General features: G+C 34.7%; 4 protein-coding genes across 4 annotated transcripts; all 4 read left to right on the top strand.

Annotated features, from left to right (window-relative positions):
• Window positions 1-6,446: 6,446 nt before the first annotated feature.
• On the top strand, window positions 6,447-7,658 carry LOC112418600 (uncharacterized protein At4g02000-like). The gene has a single exon (XM_024775011.1). It carries the CDS (start codon window positions 6,447-6,449, stop codon window positions 7,656-7,658), a length of 1,212 nt encoding a protein of 403 aa, XP_024630779.1.
• A 3,283-nt stretch (window positions 7,659-10,941) lies between these two features.
• LOC112418598 (uncharacterized) lies at window positions 10,942-11,712 on the top strand. Its single transcript, XM_024775010.2, has one exon. The coding sequence runs from the start codon at window positions 10,942-10,944 to the stop codon at window positions 11,710-11,712; it is 771 nt and encodes a 256-aa protein (XP_024630778.2).
• Window positions 11,713-14,079: 2,367 nt separating this feature from the next.
• Window positions 14,080-19,873, top strand: LOC25483949 (serine/threonine protein phosphatase 2A 57 kDa regulatory subunit B' beta isoform). Its single transcript, XM_013612671.3, has 2 exons — window positions 14,080-15,719; window positions 19,224-19,873. The coding sequence occupies exons 1-2, from the start codon at window positions 14,583-14,585 to the stop codon at window positions 19,545-19,547; spliced, it is 1,461 nt and encodes a 486-aa protein (XP_013468125.1). The 5' UTR covers window positions 14,080-14,582; the 3' UTR covers window positions 19,548-19,873.
• Window positions 19,874-21,303: 1,430 nt separating this feature from the next.
• LOC25483948 (transcription factor MYB27) lies at window positions 21,304-22,897 on the top strand. The gene is made up of 4 exons (XM_013612670.3): window positions 21,304-21,418; window positions 21,820-21,949; window positions 22,380-22,477; window positions 22,584-22,897. The coding sequence occupies exons 1-4, from the start codon at window positions 21,304-21,306 to the stop codon at window positions 22,895-22,897; spliced, it is 657 nt and encodes a 218-aa protein (XP_013468124.3).
• The last annotated feature ends 379 nt before the right edge of the window (window positions 22,898-23,276 follow it).

Below are 23,276 nucleotides of genomic sequence, written 5' to 3'. Positions count from 1 at the left end.
TGGATGAACTTATAAGATACTCCCTCCGATCCTTTATATAAGAAACAAAAGACATAAAACATCAAGACCAAGGAAATACATTGAAAATAGTAATCTTCATTTAATACACCTCTATATTTAAGAAAATTCCATTAAAACCCCTAAATTAATTACTCTTTATTCCACCAACTTACTTACTTTTAATATTCTCTCATAATAAATAAGGGCACAAATGAAATTTAACTTCAAAGATACTTAAAACTTGATCAATATTTCTTATAAAAAGGACCAAAAAAATTCTCACTTTTGTTTCTAATAAAAAGGACCGGAGGGAGTATAAACTATAAACTCAAAATCATGTCTTACTAAGAAGACTTTAAGAGTTAAATATGTTTAGCCCGTACAAAATCATAAACTTTTAAGTTTAGTCTCTCCAAAAAAAAATATTCACTTTAAATACCTATTTGTGTTTTATAGGGACTATGTTGAGGATTAAAAATATCTCTTTTTTTTTTCTACAAAGTTTCCAAAACTGAGACTGTAACACCCCGTTTTCCCAACATAAAAATTTTATAACAAATAATCAGAGTTTTCCACATAAACAGAATGATACACTTCTTAAAAATCATAAATGGAATAAATAACAATTTATCCTTCATAATTCCGTCAACATAAATATTCAAAACTTCGCAGCGGATTTAATTCAACAACATAATTAAACTTGGCACGAAGGCTTCATCAAAACATCTCATAAAAATCCAAACTAAATCATAGTCATGTAAAATCATAAGCAATACGTTAGGAATAGAAAATAGCCACAAAAGTTCACATCCCGTTACGTATCAGAGCACCTAAAGACACGTTGAGAAATAGCCACTCACGACAGCAATCAACAGCTACTTATTCTCGATCACCTGCAAGTTACTCATACGAAGAGCAACATTTCCAAGCAGAAGGGGTGAGATTTCACAAACAATAATATTAAACATATAATTCAACAATTAAATTAAACAACATAAACATTGTTAATTAATAATAATAATTCTTCATAATAATATAAACAACAACATGATCATCATCTCATAATAATATAAACAAGAACACAATCATCATCTTATAATAACATAAGCAAACAACATATTCATCATCTTATAATAATATAAACGACAACATAATCATTAATATTCCATGGTTTGTCATCAACAACTTCAAGGATTCGACGATGACAACGTCAACCTGTCAATACAGCTACGTGAGAGTACACCACCTCTTATAAAACAACGACATCAGAGTACACCACCTCTTATAGAACAACGACGTAAGAGTACACCACCTCTTATAGAACAACAACGTAAGAGTACACCACCTCTCACAAAACACCTGAACATAAACAGTCACCAACAACAACTTCAACTACGACTTCAACAACTTAGACAACATTATCAACTTAAGACTCCAATACTTTGAAACACTTTGGAAAGACAACTTACAACTTTATAACTTAGACCAACATCTGCATCTTGATCAATATGCAACAACAACAGAAACAGTACAAACAATTCACAACATAACAATATTAATGAAAAGCATCAACAACTTAAACATCATACATTTTCCACATAAGGCATATAAATATTTCACATAACCAACAACAGCAACATAGGCAGCACTTAAACATCTCAAGATATAACAACATCAAATGATAATCAACATCAACTTAAACATCTTATATAATTCTCATAATGCATATACAAATATAATACATTACTATCAACATTAAATCATATTATAACTGCTTCCCAGATCATCAGTAATATTATATTCAACCTCCATTCCTACCCCAAGGATCAACTCATAACATCTCGTGCAACAAAGATCGCAAAACCCTAAACAAGGTATTCTGTCTTACAAGAACTCGCGAGGCGAGGGACATTACTCGCTATGGCGAGTTCAGAAAAAGTGGCTATTTGCCTTGGCGAGTAAGCTGCTCGCCTTGGCGAACAAGAAATTGGTGCTCTCGGTAACTTGACATTTTTCACCCAAAAATCTCATTTTTAACTTCCTCACGTTCAATCTCAATCTAAAAACTTGCCTAATCATTATTATGCATATTCAGGCACTCAAAAACATCTAAAGCTCGACAGAAGGAGTTAAATCACAAAATCATGTTTTCTCACCGGTCAAACTCGCTATGGCGAGCTGTAAGGTGCAACTCACGAGGCGAATGGGATTTGCTCATGAGGCAAGCGATGAAGATCATCACTCGGGAGGCGAGCGATGAATGTTGGCTCGGGCAGAATTGCAGTTTTCACGAAAATTCACCTAATCATATGGTTTAAACCTTAAAACTGATTCTTGTAATCATCATATGGATTATCTAAGGTCTGTACACAGTTTCTACATCAATCTAACAATTTTTCATCAATTAATCATCAATTTCTCACTTTAACTTAATTCTCCAATTCTCTAAAACTAATTCTACACTTGTTAAATTTAATCATCAGAATTACAGACTTAATAGAATTGAATGCTAGTCTCACCCTTACCTTAGAATGGATGATCGGCAGCTTCTCTCTCTCTCTTGGTTCTCCTCTTCCCTTGTTTTCTCCCTTTTTCTCCAAAAAGCAGTTTCACGAAATCCTTATTTTCTAATTCTAACTCTCCCCTTTTATAAAAATCCTTAACCTACTTATTTTCTCTTATTTCCAAATCTGCCCTCCAAGTCTCAATATTCTATTCTAATATATATCTATATATATATATATATATATAACAAATATATCTCTATAACAAATATATCTCTATAACAAATATATTTTTATAACATATATATATATATATATATATATATATATATATATATATATATATATATATATACATATAGGGATGGGATCAAATGACACCATGGTGTCAAATTAAATTTGACACCAAATCATAACCATTAATTCAACTTTAATCCGACGTTTCTCATCAATTCATTAAATGCTCACATGCTTATCAAATTATCTAAATTTTAATTTTAGAAACAATTTGTTCTTTCTTTTTTTGATTAATTATTTACCAAAAATTCTGTAATGGTATTATTATGGTTTGTTTGTCAAAAATTATTCACTCTCATTTTTTTTATTTTTTTTAGGGCTTATCATCCTTATTTCTTTATTCCTATTAACCTTTTTTATTTTTATTTTTTCTAGAAGAACCCAAAGAAAATTGATTTATAAAGAGCACATTGCACCAAAAAAAATTAAAAAGAACTTATGCTACTAAACGAAAGCAAAACACAAATGCTAGAACATCCGATAAAAGAATATTAGCAGCATGAACTCAAGAATACTACCATCCAACAAATGAAAGAGTAGTCAATACAAAGAGGATACAAAGATGATTGAACAAAGATTAGTAAAAAAAACAAAAGAAATTGTAGGGAGAAATCAAATGGTAAATAATAATTAATCAAAAAAAGAGGATACAAAGATGATTGAACAAAGATTAGTAAAAAAAAAAAAATTGTAGGGAGAAATCAAATGGTAAATAATAATTAATCAAAAAAAGAAAGAATAAATTGTTTCTAAAATTAAAAATTAGATAATTTGATAAGTATGTGAGCATTTAATGAATTGATGAGAGACGTCGGATTAAAGTTGAATTAATGGTTATGATTTAGTGTCAAATTTAATTTGACACCATGGTGTCATTTGATCATATCCCATATATATATATATATATATATATATATATATATATATCTACACCAAATAAGAAATATATTTCTACATCAGATAACATATATTTCTACACAAAATAACATATATTTCTACACCAAATAACATATATTATATTAATAAATACCAACATATAACATAACAAAATATCACTCACATAATCATATAAAATCACATAAATAATCAAAGTGGACTCTAAACTTTATAAAATAATTAAATAATTAAAGAGTGCATTACAGAGACCGCTCTTAAAAACTGCATTATGAATGTCTAATGTCTAAAGTTAGGAAGTTTTACCATGCACCCCAACAATTATATGTCTACCACTACAAACCATAAAAAAAATACCAATTTTAACCTTTCTAAAATCTCACAGTTCAAACATTTACCCTATCAAGTTTTCTGAAAATTGAAAGTACCACACAGATTTTCCAGAATTTTTGTGTAAATTAAAGATCAACACAAACAGGGATCCTCGTCATGGCCTTTTTGTTGTTTTGAATCCATTTCTACAAAATCTCACACAATTTCATTATAGAGAAGTGAGGTGTCCGGGGTTCGAACCTTTATCCCTGCATATAATATGCAATATCCCTACCAACTGAACTTAGCTCACGAGGATTGTTATTTTGAATCCAATGAAAACATTTTCTTATTCTTCATCTCCTTCCCTTGGATTTGGAAATCAGCAGTCGCATCAAAGATGTATTGGTTTTTGTTTGATGATGTTTTAATGATTTTTGAGTTATGAGAGAATGGGATTGTGTGAGATTATATATAAAAGGTGAGGGATTATTAAAGGTTATGTTGTTGTGGTTCATAAACGATGAACAGGAACATTTTGCATAAAGTGAACGGTTATGTCTGGGAATTACAAAGAAATTATCGAGACTTTTTTATTTATTTCAATGAAAGATAATTACTAATAACTAAGAATATGCTTAAAAAGAACCGAGTTGATTTCAAATTGTTAATTATATTCGATCACAAAATACTTTAATCAAGTTTTCCAGTATGGTAGATAATTTGAAGAAACTTGTCAAGTGTATTGGATTTTCAAAAAACTTGATGGGTGAATGAGTATGATTTTGAACGGGGTTAAAATTGATATTTTTTATGGTTTGTAAGGTATAAGTATAGTCGTTGGGGTATAGGATAAATTTTTCAAAAGCTATCGTTAAAATTTGAGAATCGTTGTTGACACATTGCATAAGGCTGTGTCACACTAGTAATTTACCGAAATGCCCCTCGGCAGTTAACTGCCGAATTATGGAACCAGCTGCAGTTAACTACCGAGAAAAACTGAAAAACTTTGGCAGTTAACTGGCGAGGAAACCTCAAACCTGTTTTTTTTTTTTTTGACAAAAACCATAAATTGTTATTAATAAAATTTATTGATTTTGAATGTTTCAATCATTATTTTGATACGTTTCAAACAATTGCAGTATTATACTTATGCGTATATAACTTAATAAGAATAGCATTTAAATCACTGTAAAAATTAAGCATTTGAATATTGTTTTGCACATTACTTAAATACAAATAATAATAAAAAATCGTTAAAATAATTGTGCACAACGATTTATTTTAAGGTATAATATGTTGTTTTATTTTCTACATTAAGATAATTGTGCACAAAGATTTTTTATTTATTTAAGTAATTTGCAAAACAATATTCAAATGCTTAATTTTTACACTTATTGAAATGTTTTTTGAGGACTTAAATGCTCTTTATTTTTTTGGTCAAGATTTAAATAATATTCTTATATATATATATATATATATATATATATATATATATATATATATATATATATATATATATATATATATATGCATAAGTATAATACTGCAACTGTTTGAATCGTACAAAATAATGATGGAAACATTCAAAATCAATAAATATTATTAAGTACAATTTATGGTTTTTGTAAAAAAAAAAAACAGGTTTGAGGTTTCTTCGGCAGTTAACTGCCGAACTTTTTAGTTTTCCTCGGTAGTTTACTGTCGAAGTTTTCCTCGGTAGTTAACTGCAGCCGGTTCCATAATTCAGCAGCTAACTGCCGAGGGGCATTTCGGTAAATTACTAGTGTGACACAGCCAATGCATATGTGTCAACAACAATTCTCTTAAAATTTTGTAGGGAATAAACTTGCGTTTTAACTCGTTTTGGGCTGACTCTTCTCCTCCTAATTATACCCTTAAACAAATTTGAGTTATTTTGTTGGCGTCATTCAAATAGATAAAGATTTATATTATATTTTTATATTTTTTTGAAAGATATTATATTGTTTTTTTCGTTTAATAGCCATTTTAAGTCCCTTATTTTGACCATTTTATAAAATTGGTCCCTCTATTTTAAAATCCATTACTTTGTATATAAACATCAATTTTAAAATAATATTTTTTAAGGAAAAAAAGGAAAATTTAATTTTAAAATTACAAATTCTTGCTTCAAATAAAAATAATAATATAAAAAAAATATAGACAAAATCAAACGTTTCAGAATTAATTTTACATTTCGTAATAAATTCTGACTCGTACGTGGAACCAAATATACACATTATAGATTGGGAGGAATTAATCTCTTTGTTGTCAAAATCTCATACTTGTATCATTCTCTCCTTGTGAAATTTTAGTGTTACACTAGATCTATTCTCTCCTTGTGAGAAGTAACAGTATCATTCTCTCCTTGTGAGAAGCAATCCCTTCATTACCTTTCCCTTGACCTCACTTCCTTTCATGGCATCCTTTCATCATCTCTCTTTGAATGATGAGGAAGAAGAACTTGATTTCCAACCTGATGAAATTCCCAACCAAACAACAGACCCCCGCCTTTGCCTTGTCGGCCGCTTCCTCACTAATAGACCAATTCGCTCCTATATGATGATGGAAAAAATTGAATCATTTTGGAGTCCTGTCAAAGGTGTGAAAATTCAAGAGGCAGAACCAGGTCTTTACACTTTCCAATTCTTTCACCATCTTGACCTGCAGAGAATCATCAAGAAAGGGCCATGGTACTTTGATAACCATCTCCTTGTCCTCAATGTCCTTCCAGAAAATGGCGCACCAAACCAAGCAAACCTTCAATTTGTGCCATTCTGGATCCAGGTTCACGATGTGCCAGTTGGTCTTATGTCAGAAAAGGTAGGGAAAGACATAGCAAATTTCCTCGGTGATTTTATTGAGTACGACGCCAAGAACAATTCGAATCACCTCCGTACCTATATGAGGATCAGAGTTATGTTGGATGTTACAAAGCCATTGAAGCGCCAGAAAAAGATCAAGAAGCCAGGAGGCGAATCAAGCTATATTCGATTCAAATATGAACGCCTAGGTAATTTCTGTTACTTCTGTGGCATGCTTGGTCATATCGAGGATTATTGTGAAAAACTCTACTCCATCGACTCTGATGATGGAACACGATTCTGGACCCCTGATCTGCGAGTTGAAAAGCAAAATTCCTCCCACCGGCAACAAGCTTCCGGCATTGCAATCCATTCACCGATGACAGTTACAGTATCTAGCAGTCAAGCTCAAGCAATAAATGCAGAATCCGCAGTTACTAAACCTGTCAATTTGGCAAGTTTACTAAGGAATCCACAATTAATGCGCCCTCCAACAATTAATAGTCAGGCGGTTACTAATTTTAAGGGGAAAATTACTGATGAGCTGTTACAAGAGGAAAATTCAGAGGCATCTATTTCAATCAAAGCAAAACGGTCAAGAGGCATTAATAAAATTGAGCAGCCAATGAATTTTGAATCCCAGCTCCCACCTATCCTTTCTGCAACAACTAATGAGAAAATTCTTGCTGACTCCCCTACCCCACAGGGAAACCGTGCACCTACAGGAAATGGTGACAAAAACTCAGTGACGCCCATGGAAGTCTCTCAGTCGTCGCCTTCTTTTTTATTGGCAGAGCCTGGCTCCCAGGCCTGCCAGGCGAAATGAATATCATAGCTTGGAACTGCCGAGGCTTGGGGAACGTTAAGGCAGTTCCGTCAATAAAAGACATGGTCCGAGTCTATAAACCGGACATTGTAATTCTTATTGAAACTCTTGTTAATGGAAATAAAATTTCAGATTTATGCTACACAATTGGCTTTGATAATCATTTCTCAGTTGATCGAATTGGCAGAAGTGGCGGACTTGCTGTTTTATGGCGTAATTCCATTAACTGTTCGCTTATAAATTATACTCAAAACTTTATAAACCTGCATATTCAAGACCCTACAGTAGGCAATTGGAGACTTACTGCCTTCTATGGTTATTCAGACTCCGGTAGACGGAGAGAGTCTTGGGACTTACTCCGGTATCTCAGCACCCTCTCAAGTGATCCGTGGTGTATCATTGGTGACTTCAACGACCACTTATCTACAACAGACAAGAGAGGGGGACCGGATCGTCCATCTTGGCTTATTAGAGGCTTTCAAAATGCTGTCACAGACTGTAACCTATTTGACTTACCACTTATTGGATACCAATTTACTTGGTTCAAAAGTATTGGTACTGCCTCTTCCAAAGAAGCACGTCTTGATCGTGCCCTTGTCACTTCTTCTTGGCATTCATTATTTCCAAATTCAACTCTCCAAACTCTTGCAGCACCCGTCTCGGATCACACGCCTCTCCTTCTACAGCTTGACCCTATCCCTTGGAGGCAACCTCACCGCAGTTTTCGCTTCAATAACGCATGGCTACTTGAACCTTCTCTTATCCAACTTGTGAAAGAGAATTGGAACCAATACCCATCCTCAAGCATAATATCAAAAATTAGCTACTGCATAGAGGACATTAACTCATGGAGCAAAAATATATCTCCCAATTTCAGACAGCAAATTAATAAACAACGTGCACAATTAGAAGATATCCGCAACTCCTCAAGGGATGCGATTGATCCACAAGTTGAAGATATGCAGAAAAATCTTGCCAACCTGTTACTTCAGGAAGACACCTATTGGAGGCAGCGCGCTAAGGTTTATTGGTTAGCTGATGGCGATACTAACAGCAAATTTTTCCACGCATCAGCATCTGCCAGGAAGAGGAAAAACACTATAAAAAAGCTTCGTGACCCATCAGGCAATTGGATTGTAGCTCACGACGAACTCTGTTCACTTGTCCGTAATTATTTTACGAATATCTTCACTTCTCAGCAAGGCGATCACCATCCTATCATTTCTTGTGTACAACCAAGAGTCTCCATTGAAGAAAACAACACACTCACCGCACCCTTTACTGAAAGTGAGTTCAAAGACGCAGTTTTTAGTATGCATCCGGATAAATCACCGGGTCCCGACGGCCTAAATCCGGCATTCTACCAAAAATTTTGGGATGAGATCGGGAGCGAGTTGTTTACTTCAGCCACTGCATGGATAGATTCTGGTTCCTTACCACCGAATTTGAATTCAACAAATATTGTTCTTGTGCCGAAAGGTGATAATCCAGAATCTATGAAGGATCTCCGTCCCATCTCTCTTTGCAATGTTCTTTATAAGATTATCTCAAAGGTTTTAGCAAATCGTCTTCGGCCCTTGATCAATAACTGGATATCTCATGAACAGGCAGCATTCGTTCACTCCCGCTCTATCATGGATAATGCTTTAACGGCCTTTGAAATCTTACATCATATGCGCTGCAAAACCAAAGGTAAAATTGGTGAGGTGGCTCTGAAACTTGATATCTCTAAGGCTTTTGATAGTGTTAGCTGGTTGTACCTTAAAGCTATTCTTGACAAGATGGGTTTTTGTACTCGGTGGGTATCATGGATGATGATGTGCATCACTTCTGTGGAATATCATGTTATCTTTAATGGCGATCGCATTGGACCTATCACCCCTGAACGTGGACTCCGGCAAGGCTGCCCTCTCTCACCTTATCTCTACATCATCTGTGCCGAAGGCCTATCAGCAATTATTAAAAATCGTGAATTAAGGGGTCAGCTTCATGGCAACCGTATCTGCCGCGCAGCACCGTCGGTTAGCCACTTATTATTCGCAGATGATAGCTTTTTATTCTGCAAAGCTACCATGGCTGAAGCTCAAAGTCTTAAAGAGATCCTCATGCATTATGAAAATGCCTCCGGTCAAGCTATCAATTATGGGAAATCCGCAATTGCTTTTAGTACCAACACGCCTCATGACATTATTTCTGCCATCTCTCACTCACTTGGTGTTACTGGTGCTATTGGTAGTGGTAAATATTTGGGCCTTCCCTCCATAGTTGGGCGCAGCAAGAAGGCGATCTTCTCATATCTGAAGGATCGGATATGGAACAAATGTCAATCTTGGAGTGCTCGGTCACTTTCCCGTGCTGGTAAGGAAATTTTGATCAAATCTACTGCTCAGGCTATTCCCTCTTATTGTATGGGTGCCTTCCTTCTCCCTACTTCACTTTGTGCGGAAATTGAGAGAATAATGAATTCATTTTATTGGGGTTCTAAAAAGAATGGTCGTCGTGGTATAAATTGGATGCGATGGGAGAAACTCACTTATCATAAAACCCTCGGCGGCCTCAGTTTTCGTAACATGGAAGCTTTCAATCTTTCAATGCTTGGTAAACAAAGTTGGAAACTCTTGACCGACTCTACCTCCTTACTTACTCGTATCCTCAAAGCCAAATATTTCCCGCGTAGGGATTTCTTGGATGCCTCTCTTGGTCATAATCCAAGCTATACTTGGAGGAGTCTTTGGAGTACCCAGCACTTGCTTACCTTAGGACACAGGTGGAAGATTGGAAATGGTTCCAAAATAAATGTGTGGACTATGCCTTGGATCTGCGGTCTTCCCTCTCTTAAGCCTTCTACTACTCCGCCTTTGCATTATAATGATATCACGGTTGCTCACCTCCTTCACACGGGTATGAATTCTTGGAATCATACACTTGTGCGATCTTTATTTAATCCTTCGGATGCTGCATCCATCCTTGCAATACCACTATATTCCACCCAAAGTGAGGATATTCGTATCTGGAAGACCTCGGTAGATGGCTCTTATTCAGTAAAATCTGCCTACCGTATATGTATTGATCTCTTGCATGCTTCCTTAACCATAAATGGATGGCTCTTTGGAATCTTAAAGTTCCTCCTCGAGTGCGCTCATTTCTCTGGCGTCTTGCTCACCAATGTCTTCCTACACGAGTGAATCTCATTACACGCGGCGTTCCATGTAGTGAATCATGTGTCTCTTGTGATTTGTTGGCGGAAACTCACATGCACACATTCTTTGTTTGTTCCAAGGCCATGGAATGTTGGGAGAATATTGGAATGGGAAACCTGGTCCGTGATCTTCTTCTAACAGCAGATAATTTCACAAACACTCTGTTTGATTTTTTTGACAGGTTGCTGCTCCACCAACAGCCCCTAGTCGCAATGCTCTTGTGGAGCATCTGGAAAAGTCGCAACACAAAGTTATGGGAAGCATCAGAATCTACTTCCACTTACATCATCTCCCGTGCTAATGGCTCCTTACAAGAATGGAGTTGTATGCAAAGAGCAAAGCTCCAAGTGCAAAATCAAGTGCTTACTCCCTCTTGGGTGAAACCGCGGTTTGGTACGATTAAATGCAACACGGATGCTGCCATGTTTGATAACAACTCTACCATAGGATATGGAATGTGCTTCAGGAACCATTTGGGACAACTTGTATTGGGTAAATCAGGTTACATTCACTTATATGCCTCGTCCCTAGAAGCTGAAACCATCGCCTTACTCGAAGCTATCAAAATGGCTATTTCAAATGGATTTCACTCTGTTTGGTTTGAAACAGATTGTAAATTACTTGCAGATTCCCTTTCATCATCTATTGTTCCTAATACTGAGTTTGGAGATCTAGTCTCTCAATGTCGAATCCTTTTATCTACTATTCCCGACTTTACAGTGTCGTTTGTTAAGAGGCAAGCTAATAAGGTTGCTCATAGTATTGCTAGAGCATCCTTATCTCACCCTAGCCCCTATGTTTTTAATGATGTACCATCTACTATGTACTCTTTATTTCTAAATGAAATGCACTAATTTTGTCTTTGCTCAAAAAAAAAAAAGATTGGGAGGAATTAATAGAAAATAAAACATTATTTAAAAAAAAAAAATCCTTTTTAAAGTTTTGCGGATATTTTGGGGAGAGACATGTGAAGAATCCTATTATTTCATTCATGGATGGAATCTCTCTTTGTTTCCTTTTTCTGAAAAATCTTTCTACCTTTGTACCTTTACTCATAAATTTTTTGTTGGAAGAAACTCACACAACATGTGTCAGTGATATCATATACGACATTACTATGCCACGTGGAAACTCATAACCTCACTCTCTTGACTTACAGGCCACGTAATACCCTCGTACCAACTCCATGATTACACTTGTGGTTTTCAATCATCTCACTCACTTAATCCATTTCCCCATTATCCAATTCATTCAAAATTATATATAGTTCACATAATTTATTTATTTATTATTGAATAGGAAAAATCAAATTAAATTAAAGGTCATGTTAACAAGTGGCTCTGAGACACTAGTTAAAAAATAAAAAATGCTCAAAAGCTTAGCTCAGTTGGTAGGGATATTGCATTTTATATGCAGGGCTGGAGTTCGAACCCTGGACACTCCACTTCTCCACAATTAAATTGTGTGAGCTCTAGCCACTAGACTACTTGACAAAAAAGAAACAAAAGAAAAAACAAAAAGATTAGTTTATCAGTTATCAGACATCAGCTATCAACTAGCTTATCAATTATCCATTATTTTTACCAAACATAGCCTTTATATTGAAAACAATATTTTCTGCACATTTAAGTATTTTTTTGATTACATAAATTACAAAAAATTATTATATTTGTTTCATTAACTAGTATTCCAAAAACACTTGTTAACATTTTCTTTGAATTAATAATACCCTATGAAGTTTGTAAAACAAAAACAAAAGAGACTATTTATTATGAGGTAACTGGCTAACCGCCCTCTCAAACGCAATTCTTAGCCGCCACCCTATTTTCCCATTTTATGAGAGTGGTGATTTAAGATTAATTGCGTTGGAAAATATCTGCATAATTTCTCTCCTACGTGAACTCAGCGGAAACGTGAAATATAAGCGTAATGATACAAGGAATTTTGGCGTGTAAAACCTTCTCAATGTGAGAAAGGAAAAAATCACGGGGTCCTCGGGTCTCTTAAACTTCCACTATAATAATAATGGGAATAAAACAACTTCATCTTTAAGTGGATCTCACTACAATATATCTCTCTATTTGTAAGGAACACTCTCACAAATTGACTTCCTATTTCTCTCAAAAGGAAACTTTTTACGAGGATCACTTTTCTCTTTTGAGCAAGACTCTCTTTCTCTCTTGCTTTTGTTGTTCTTCTCTTGTGGTGTGTTGTGAATGCTTGATTATGGTCTTATTTATAGGAGAAGCAAATCAAATCAAAGTTGGCTTACAAATATCGATCGTAGTTTGTAATGCTTTTGCCAGTGTGTAGAACCTTGTGTCAGTTTGGGAACTGATAATTGATATAGTGGTGGTGGTAAATATTTTTACTACGTAGCCGTAGCCATTCTTTCACCTTTTCATTTATTAGTAATATTTTATTCATTAAAGGGATGAAAACATAATTTGAAAAGCTGGATCTATTTTATTAACAATATTTTTATTAATGTAAAATATAAATTTGAAGTATATTGTGAAATAAGTAAGACCCATTTTAAAGTTTTAGATGAGTGGTATGGATATTTGGAAAATTTAGTTGGGTGGTTTAAATAACTGAGAAGTATGAACTAATATAATGTATTGAATATGTCCATTTATACCACCAAATTGGGTGACATGGATGTGTATGCTCTAAGTGTCCCTTGCAATACATGCACCACACCACGTGTTTCTTGGATTGCATGCACCATAACATGTGTTACTCATACACAACACTATCTGCATACCATGCACATTGCTACTTGTCATCACATGCAACCTTCCATGTTGTCAAATGTATGTTGGCCAAGTGGCCAATGACTGGACCCCACAAATTGACCTAAATGACTCGATTTTTTTTTTTGGTAGATATTTTTCTTCTTCTTCTATTAGTTAGATAAGTAATTTTTCGTATCTTTAATTTTGGATTTTGCATGTTTATGTGATTCCGTCATTTTTGTGCAGCTTTATTTTTTTTATTACAGTGTTTTTTTATTTTCCGTTTTGATGTTCATTTTATTCAACTTGAAATATCAGATCCAACTTTAAAGGAGAGACCAAAAGTAATGATTGAAAATTTTATAAGAACTAAAAGTTGAAGGAAAATTTTAGAGGGATTAAAACAAAAAGTTGATATATTTATAGGGATCAAAAATATATTTAACCCTAAAATTAATATTGGAACCAAGAAAATTGTGAAAAGTTTAGTTATAGAAAGGAGAAGGGTTTTCTTCTGATGCAATACACAACAAGGTTTTCTCTAAAAGGCGATTACTGTAATCTATAATCACTCTCTTCCCTTATACACATATCCCTAATCTCTTACCTTAATCACTTTTCACTCTTTCTATTCTACCTCGCCGGAATACTTCTCCGACCGATCTTATTTCCTCCATTCTTTCCGGCGACGATCGATTTTTCTCCGACGATGAATTCGTCACCATGATCCCTACCTTACTCAATTCACCAATCATCACTCTCCTTCACCATTCTCCTTAACCTCCTCCTTCTTCTTCAACCTTTCATTCTTCTCTTTCAGATCCGTTTCAATTCGATTCAAAAATCGAAAAAAAAATAAATTCATGGATTAGCTTCGTTCGATGAATCGCTTTTCCCCATGCAACTCACTTAATCACTCAATTCAAGAATTAATCACTTATTCTGAATCAGATTCTAGGGTTAGGGTTTCGTAACGAGAAGACAAAATGTTCAAGAAAATGATGAAAGGAGGGCATAAAAAGCCCTCCAAATCGGATTCAACCGATCCACCACCGTCCGGTAACAACCGCAATTCAGCAGCTCCGGTTATCGTCAACCATGGCTCCCGTGGCGGTGCCTCCACCGTAAATTCCGGCGTCGTGATGCCTTTGACTCCATCTTCCGGTACAATGGAACCCGTTCCTTTATTCCGCGATGTTCCGGTTTCCGAGAGACAAAATATCTTTCTGAGGAAACTTCATGTATGTTGTTTCTCGCTTGATTTCACTGATACGCTGAAGAGCGTTCGCGAAAAAGAGATCAAGCGTCAAGCTTTGATAGAGCTTGTTGAGTTTATTCAATCGGGTTCGGGGAAAATTTCGGAGAATTGTCAAGAAGAGATGATTAGGATGATATCTATCAACATTTTCCGGTGCTTGCCGCCTGCGTCGCATGAGAACACCGGGACTGAGCCGACTGATCCTGAAGAGGAAGAGCCTTGTTTGGAGCCGGCATGGCCACACTTGCAACTGGTTTATGAGCTTTTGCTTAGATATGTGGTTTCATCTGATACTGATACAAAGGTTGCAAAACGGTACATTGATCATTCCTTTGTGTTAAAGTTGCTAGATTTATTCGATTCTGAGGATCCTCGTGAGCGTGAGTATTTGAAAACTATTCTGCATCGTATATATGGAAAATTCATGGTTCATAGACCGTTTATTAGAAAAGCAATTAACAATATTTTTTATCGGTTTATATATGAGACTGAGCGACACTGTGGTATTGGGGAGCTTTTGGAGATTTTGGGTAGTATTATTAATGGGTTTGCTTTGCCTATGAAAGAGGAGCATAAGTTGTTTCTTGTTAGGGCTCTTTTGCCTTTGCATAAGCCGAAATCGGTTGTTATGTACCACCAACAGTTGTCTTACTGCATAACTCAGTTTGTGGAAAAGGATTTTAAGCTCGCTGATACGGTTATTCGGGGTTTGTTGAAGTATTGGCCTGTTACTAATTGTCAGAAGGAAATTCTCTTTCTTGGAGAACTTGAGGAAGTGTTGGAGGCAACACAGAATGCTGAATTTCAACGCTGCATGGTTCAACTTTTCAAACAGATTTCCCGCTGCCTCAACAGTTCCTTTCAGGTTTGTGAATTTTGTTTTTTTTGCCTTTTATAGTGATGATAGTTGGGACTTGTTCAATTTTGATTTGCTTTCTTTCCTTTTTTGGGTTTTGTATGAATTTGCAATGTTGTTTGTTGAACGGTTACTTTCAATGTTACCATAAATTGTTCACCTAATCTAGGTCTTTTTCTTAACTTGCCATCCTTCCACTTAAATGTGGTTGTTTACTTTTAGTAATAATATCAAATGGGGGTGGTATTAGTTTCACATGCCTAATTAATTCATTTTAATTGTCATGTTCGTTTTCTGTTTTCCTTTTCCTTTATGTTGCGTACAATTGTAGTGATTAGTTGCTGTTTATGTCATGCATCTATTAGTGATGTACCATTTGATGGGAAAAAGGGTAAAAGAAAACTTTGATATTATTTTATTACCTATTGAAGTGAGATGCTATAAATTTCTGACTGACTTAATTTTTTTCTTGCCTTTCACACATAAAAGTGGAAACATATTAGACCCATGCACATGCTTTTTTAATTCATTATCGTTCATCTTCTGCTTTAAAACTGAGTACTAAAGTTGCAAAATCAAACAGAACTACATTGCAATTTTGGGCTGTTGGTTTGCTTATTAGTTATGGACTTATACCTCCCATTATTGAAAAGATGATGGAATCTCCTCTTGGGGGGGGGGGGGGGTTGGGTATTCAGGAAGGTGTTAAACCAAATGTTTACTAGTCCAATAATTAGATATAGAGAGAGAGACCAACAAAACTTGGGTCAAATTTTCAGAGGGACTTAAATTTAATGATCTATTTCTTGACTTAATTCATTATAGGCCATTACAATTTTATCCATTTAGCTGACTCGGCAACTCCATCTACTAAGAAAATGCTTTTGCGTCAAGTATGGAATTTTAAGTATGATGATTTGTATCTCTTTGAAGTTGTGAAGAAGACCTTGACATAAAAATTATATGAGTACCAGCTTATGTTTGGTTTTGTAATTATAATTTTCTGTTTAATAATAACTCAAATTGAGATGTTCGTATAAGAAATCTCAGCTGTAGGTTTCTTTCATAGTATTTTCTTTATTCTTTTTTTACTATGACGTGACATGCTTGTCCCATGACCTATGTTTTTGATATAAAAACAAACAGCTCGAGAAGACGTAACAAACATTGATGTTGTATTCTGGGAAGCTGTCATCAGCTTCCTCGTTCCATTATCAGTGTTGATGACCTGTGTTTATCTCTCAATGAAAGATAAATAGGGAATATTTCAACTCGACATAATTGGTTCTCATAAGCTCCCTGCATAATTGGTTCTCGTTAACTCCCTGCGTTATTTAACATGCTTCTCTCTAAGATCGTCCCATTAAACTGTTTTAAAGAATGTTGCTCATTTATGACGGTAGCACCTATAGCAGAAAAGATGATAGAAACTAGACTTAGGTGTTTTGGGCATGTAGAGAAAAGACATGTGGATGTTGTAGTAAGGAGAGTAGATCATATATGGAGTGGAGGCAAATCACTAGAGGTAGGGGAAGACCTAAAAAAACTTTTAGAGAAACTATCAAGAAGGATCTAGTGATCAATGAGTTGGAGAAAGACATGGTTTTTGATAGAATACTATGGGGGATGATTACTCAAACTAAACATATAACTTCCAACCTTTTGAAATCCTGTGTTGTAATCTTGCCTTTAATACATTAAAATCTAATGACTATTGATATATCACATTCTATTCAGAGAGATCCAATATTCTTTATCTCACGGTGAAATTTTCACCTTCTTCCTTATAAGTTATACATTGAAGTTAGTGGTTATGAATGGTAACTTTCCGTACCCATCCATATAGCTGTTTATATATGCATCCTTAAAGAGACGTGCAAGTCTGGTACTTATAGGGGCTTGAGTATATGATAGTGACTTCGTTCTTCCCCCTTGACAACTAGCTTTTAACGGAGGGTTCCTCCAGTGTTTTGGTGCTTATCAGATGGTATCAATGCTGGTTGCCAATGTCTCAAGAAACGCTACCTGCTGAGGGGCTGACTGGAAAGTACGAGTTAAGCGTGTTATAATTTAGTTGCCAGGGCATCAGCTCTTAAGGCTGGTGCAATGGTAAGGACTTGGGTATCATTGATTGTCTAAGTTCCACATCAAGTAGTATGCGATGCTTTGTGGAGTTGAACTCCACATCTAGAGAGTCACCCTCATGAATTATTGCTTTTTATGTTTCTTTCTCTGGAGTTGAACTTAATATCTATCAGGCCGGTGTTTCTTTTTATTGTGTGTGGTGCATGCTATTGAATGATAAAACCTTGTGCACACTTTGGGAATGCTCTTATTCTCAGTCACTTGATCAACAAAATATCTTTTTAATGTTTGCATACCACTAGTAACTGCAACTACTTTGGATTATGCTACTGATGATATGCATTAGGCGAAGTAACATAGAACCCCCATGAACAGATATTGTAAAACTGTAAAACAAACTAGAGATGTAATGATATATTTTGCAGGAAGTTGAGTCCCATCTGGAAATTGTTGGGGTGCATTAGTAGAAGACAAGATTAGAAATAAACGCATTTGAAAGTTTGAGTTCAACCTGTTGTGGAATAAATTGATAGAATGAATCTCACCTCATGTGATTTGATCATGTTTGGAGACGACTTGTAGAAGCCCAAGTTAGGCGAGTGCGGTTGCCAGTTCATTAGTTAGAGGTAGAAGATGACCAATAAAAACTATAGGTCAAATCATTAAGGCGTTATGCGTCTTTTGATCTCCATAGGACCATAGCTGACCCTACCTAGTGAGAAAAGGCAATTGTTGTTATTGTTCTGTTCAAAATCTGTAACATGGTGCATTGATTCATTATCTTAAACTACTGCTCTATTCCTTTTTCACTGAGATCATTAGGCTGATGTACCAATGTAGCTGTTTTCATATCCAGACGCATTGTATTGCTTTTATTTCTCTTTAGCAGCTGTTAATATAGATTTTTTTTCCTGAAAAATATTATGGAACAACGCAGCATTATAGCCCTTTCTATTAGTAGGAGTGCTATTCAAGTTTACACTTATGTTTCTAGTTTGCTTGATTGGCTGAATATTCTTCCTACACCTAAAAAGAAGAAAAATAAACAGAATCCTTAAAAGTTTAAAATCCTGAGCAAACAAGAGAAGCTCATCAACGGATCAAAACTCATGCATGATCTCCCTACATGTTCATTATCACCCAAACTCCTTCCACAAACCCTTAGTTGACCACCATACTAAGTCTAAGAATGAGGTCTTTGTCGGTATAGGATTGAAGACTTTTATAGGTTATAAGCTTTTGTTAAAAATGTCTGAATAAATTCTGTGATTTACGTATGCTTTGTTGTATTCCTCAAGCCCTTTAATTTGTGCTTTTTAGAATCATGATCAGTTAGAATTGAACTTTATTTGCTTTAATACCTATGCTCTGTCATCATGGTTTAAATGTTCCCTCAAAAGTCTTTGCTTTGGCAAATTTGTTATGCAGGTTGCAGAGCGAGCCCTCTTTTTATGGAATAATGAGCATATTGTGGGCTTAATTGCTCAAAACAGGACTGTGATATTACCGATAATATTTGAAGCATTTGAGAGAAATATCGAGAGTCACTGGAACCAGGCAGTTCATGGGCTGACTGTTAATGTTCGCAAAATGTTTATAGAAATGGATGCTGAATTATTTGAAGAGTGCCAGAGGAATTATGCAGAGAAGCAAGCAAAAGCCAAAGAAGAGGCTGAGAAGCGGGAATTGAACTGGAAGAGGCTGGCAGAAGCGGCTGCACAGAATGGGGTTGCGGATATGGTCACAGATTAGTCTTTGCTAGTTTTACTGTCTTAGCTCTGGAAGTGTGAATTAAATAGGTGGAGGATGATGAATATGCTCCTCTTTTTCATTTTAGTACCATTATTTATTGGTTTCTTCTTCTTTTTTTCATCCTAATTCTTTTCTCCTCTTCCATCTCCTTATTATATCAGTTGGATGATTAGCATTTTGAAGAAAGCGGTTATCAATGTAACTTATCGAAGTGTTTTTTTTTATAGTAACTTATTGATGTTATTAGCAATGTCTGTGAAATACTTTCTTGTATTTGTCCCTTTTAGCAAAGATAAATACAGAAGACATCTTTTGATTTGTTTGATTTTTCGCTCATGAAATGTAGCCAAATTTTATAGCAAGGTTGTTGCAAATTGGCCATGTACTAAGCAATTGCAGTTAACTAGTAGTGAATAGAGCTCATTGTTACGGTTTTAGGTGTATTAAGGTCTAACCATGTAACCAATTTTTTTTTCTTTTTCTTTCTACACTTTTAAGCTTCTTTGATGCTCAAAGATTCGATGAAATTGAATGTTATCTTGTTCAAGCTTCTTCCAGTAAGGTAGGTTGCTTTTGTCTTTTGCTATTTTGTTTGGTTATACCAAACACCGAATATATAAATCAACCACTGAAATAACCAAGTTGGACAGGTAGATAGCGAGTATAGAACAGGAATAGAAAATACTAATGAATGCATCGCAAGAAAATTATGATGATATTATTTGGGAGCAATTCTCGCATGATTAACACAACTAATCTAGTTTAAGGTAGCATTAAATATGATTATACACAAACTTTCAACATTCTTTATCTTTAGAACTTCTAATTAATTGCGTTAATTCACTGCCACGTGAGAAATGTGTTATATAACTTCAACGATAACATCAATTTGTGCCCACTAGAAGTTGAAGCTTCAAATCTTTCAATTGTATCCAAATCTTAGAAAAGCTATGAATTAGATATTGATGGATATATAGATGTTCGTTTACTCTACCACCAAAAACCTCATCTCTTTCCTTTATCCTTTTCTTTTCAAACATGTATTTACTCGGTTTATATACTCCTTTCGAACATATTTATAAGTAAAAAATAACTTCTTTAACTTCATTGAATAACTAATCTATTTGACTAATATATTGACCGGTACATTAGATATTCAATTAACCTAAAAAGTTATTTTTTTTATTATAAATGTGGTCAGAGGGAGTAATTACTAAAATTCAACTATTTCTTTTCCTTTTTCACGTTTTAATTTTTAAATAATCTGATAAGCATCCATATCTTGGTTCATAAACTACACAATGACAAAAAAATCATCCATAACAATATATAAGCTACTATATCTAACAAGTTAAGCATCATCTCTTCACTAAATGCCATGAATGCTGATGCCAAAATTACTTATCCTACAAATGCATCTAATCTTTAGAGAGAAAGGTATCTGAACTTGAAAGAAGAAAATCTTAAGAGAGAAAAAATGACCTAATTGATTAGATAGTTTGATACCTTGTATATATATGACAATGTTAATTAATTAATTAATTATTGATAAGCCAATAGATGGTGGAGTTCCCACATAAATTCAGCAATGTTATCTTGTGAGAGTTTCTGGTCACACTCTCCTTTACACTTTTTCTACTTATCTTATGATTTATCAATTGTCATCTCCTACACTTTTTGAGTGTATATATATCTATGTGACCTATAAGCCCTATTCATGAATGTGAAAACATATAAATATAAATATCAAGCAGCCATGCACGGAGGAAATTTGCGTAAGGGGACTTGGCTTCAAGAGGAAGATGAACAATTGATAAGCTTTGTGACCCGTCTTGGGGAACGAAGATGGGATTCACTTGCTAAAGTAGCTGGTATGTATGCATAAATCTTGTTTAATTATGATGATATTATAGAGAGAAAAACTAGCCAAGATTTTAAACTTTGGTTGCGGCCGCTATTATAGTAAGTATTTTAACGGTCACAATATCATATCTGGTTGCGTTGCAATCTTTGATATTCCAAACAATCATGGTCCAATGTGATCGATACGGCATCAATAGTTGTTGCATTGTGGTTTCGTCAACATTAATAACGGTTGCATCTTGACCTAGATCGCGGTCACAAATCTTCATTTAAAATCTTAGTTACAATTATATGGTCATAATGATGAAATTGTGGAGAATTTAAAATCATTTATGTTGCGAGTGCAATTGCGATTACAAAACAAAATTAAAAGAGATCATTATGGTAACATTTGCTTGCTCTTGTGCAGGACTTAGGAGAAGTGGTAAAAGCTGTAGGTTAAGGTGGTTGAACTATCTTCGACCAAATCTCAAACATGGCCCTTTTAATGTTGAAGAGGAGAGACTTATTGTTCAGCTTCAGCAGCAATGGGGTAACAAGTGAGTTTCTTCCCCTGCTTGTAGTAACTAGTAACCATAAAATGTCTAAGCCTATGAAGTTGAAAAATATATAATATAGTATATAGTTGAATTTAATTAGTATGCATTGTCAATGTAAAAAAGAGAAAATTATACATACATCTAATCATATCTCATCACGTAAATAATGTCAAGATCTTTTAAGAACTAATATTACAAAGGAATATAATGAGATATGATTCGATGCATGCGTAAAAAAAATTACATTGACCATGTATGTATATTTATTTTCAAAGAACACTGATGGTGCATATCAATTAAATGTGTAAAATAATGAAATATTGAAATACATACTTTGTGTTTACAATGCTATGTGCTCCTAGTATAAGAATTGTTATAGATTATAACCTTTAACTATTTGTTAAATTTGTAACAATAACAATGAAATTAGGTGGTCCAAGATTGCCCGTAGGCTTCCAGGAAGAACAGACAATGAAATCAAGAACTATTGGAGAACTCATTTACAAAAGAGAGTACAAGTTCAACAAGGTGAACTATTTGTGCTATAGATATTATATACATAATTGCTTGTGAAAATATTGTACATGTTTTTTTTTTATGTAATTCACATTCACTTACACTATTTTATTCTCAGGTGAGTTCATGTATGAAGTAGAAAACCTAGCACGTGATTTCAAAAATAAAAGCATTGATGTGGTTTCCAACAGTGAAGGAGAGACAAAGGAAAGCTCTATAGACAGTTGTCCCTTATCAGATTGGGGAATGAGAAACTCACCTTATCATGAAAGTAGAATATCAGATTGGATAGAAGAATTGCAAAATGGATTTGGTGATAAGGAAATGGAATTAGGACAAGAATTTAATAGTATAAATGGATCAATATATGATTATAATCCCCAGCAAGAATATGATACTTGGGATTATTCAGGTTTTCTGTGGGACTTATGAATTGAGATCAGCTATAAAATGTTGATAAATAAAAGTTGCATTATTCCAAGTGAATTGAGATAATTTCTTTTTCTGAAATAACAAGATAAATTAATGAATGTAAAAGATATGAGGTCCTTTAGAGAGAGAAAAAAAATAAAGAAAGAGTAAAAACAAATTCATATATTGAATTATTTAATAAATAATTATTGGTTGACACCATTTTCTTCCATACCATCAATATACACCCCATATGGCATCAAGGGCATTTTATTAAGTTCACCTCAAATCCCCCCCCCCCCCCCCCCCTCCCTCTCTCTCTCTCTCTCTGTGTGTGTGTGTGTGTGTTTACAGATCTGAGGTGAGGACGGTGGGCGGGGGACATGGCCGACAGTGGTGA

This window comes from Medicago truncatula, chromosome 1, assembly GCF_003473485.1.
Source record: "Medicago truncatula cultivar Jemalong A17 chromosome 1, MtrunA17r5.0-ANR, whole genome shotgun sequence".
Classification (NCBI taxonomy): domain Eukaryota; kingdom Viridiplantae; phylum Streptophyta; class Magnoliopsida; order Fabales; family Fabaceae; genus Medicago; species Medicago truncatula.
The sequence above is the reverse complement of the archived record's forward strand: the minus strand, read 5'-3'. Positions and strand labels throughout refer to the sequence as shown.

Bases quoted from the DNA above. Each gene is read 5' to 3' on its own strand.
- LOC112418600 (XM_024775011.1), top strand. From the start codon at position 6,447: ATGGCATCCTTTCATCATCTCTCTTTGAATGATGAGGAAGAAGAACTT.
- LOC25483948 (XM_013612670.3), top strand. From the start codon at position 21,304: ATGCACGGAGGAAATTTGCGTAAGGGGACTTGGCTTCAAGAGGAAGAT. The intron at 21,419-21,819 runs GTATGTATGCAT...GCTCTTGTGCAG, and splicing joins TTCACTTGCTAAAGTAGCTG to GACTTAGGAGAAGTGGTAAA. The intron at 21,950-22,379 runs GTGAGTTTCTTC...CAATGAAATTAG, and splicing joins CAGCAGCAATGGGGTAACAA to GTGGTCCAAGATTGCCCGTA.
- LOC25483949 (XM_013612671.3), top strand. From the start codon at position 14,583: ATGTTCAAGAAAATGATGAAAGGAGGGCATAAAAAGCCCTCCAAATCG. The intron at 15,720-19,223 runs GTTTGTGAATTT...TTTGTTATGCAG, and splicing joins GCCTCAACAGTTCCTTTCAG to GTTGCAGAGCGAGCCCTCTT.
- LOC112418598 (XM_024775010.2), top strand. From the start codon at position 10,942: ATGGAATGTTGGGAGAATATTGGAATGGGAAACCTGGTCCGTGATCTT.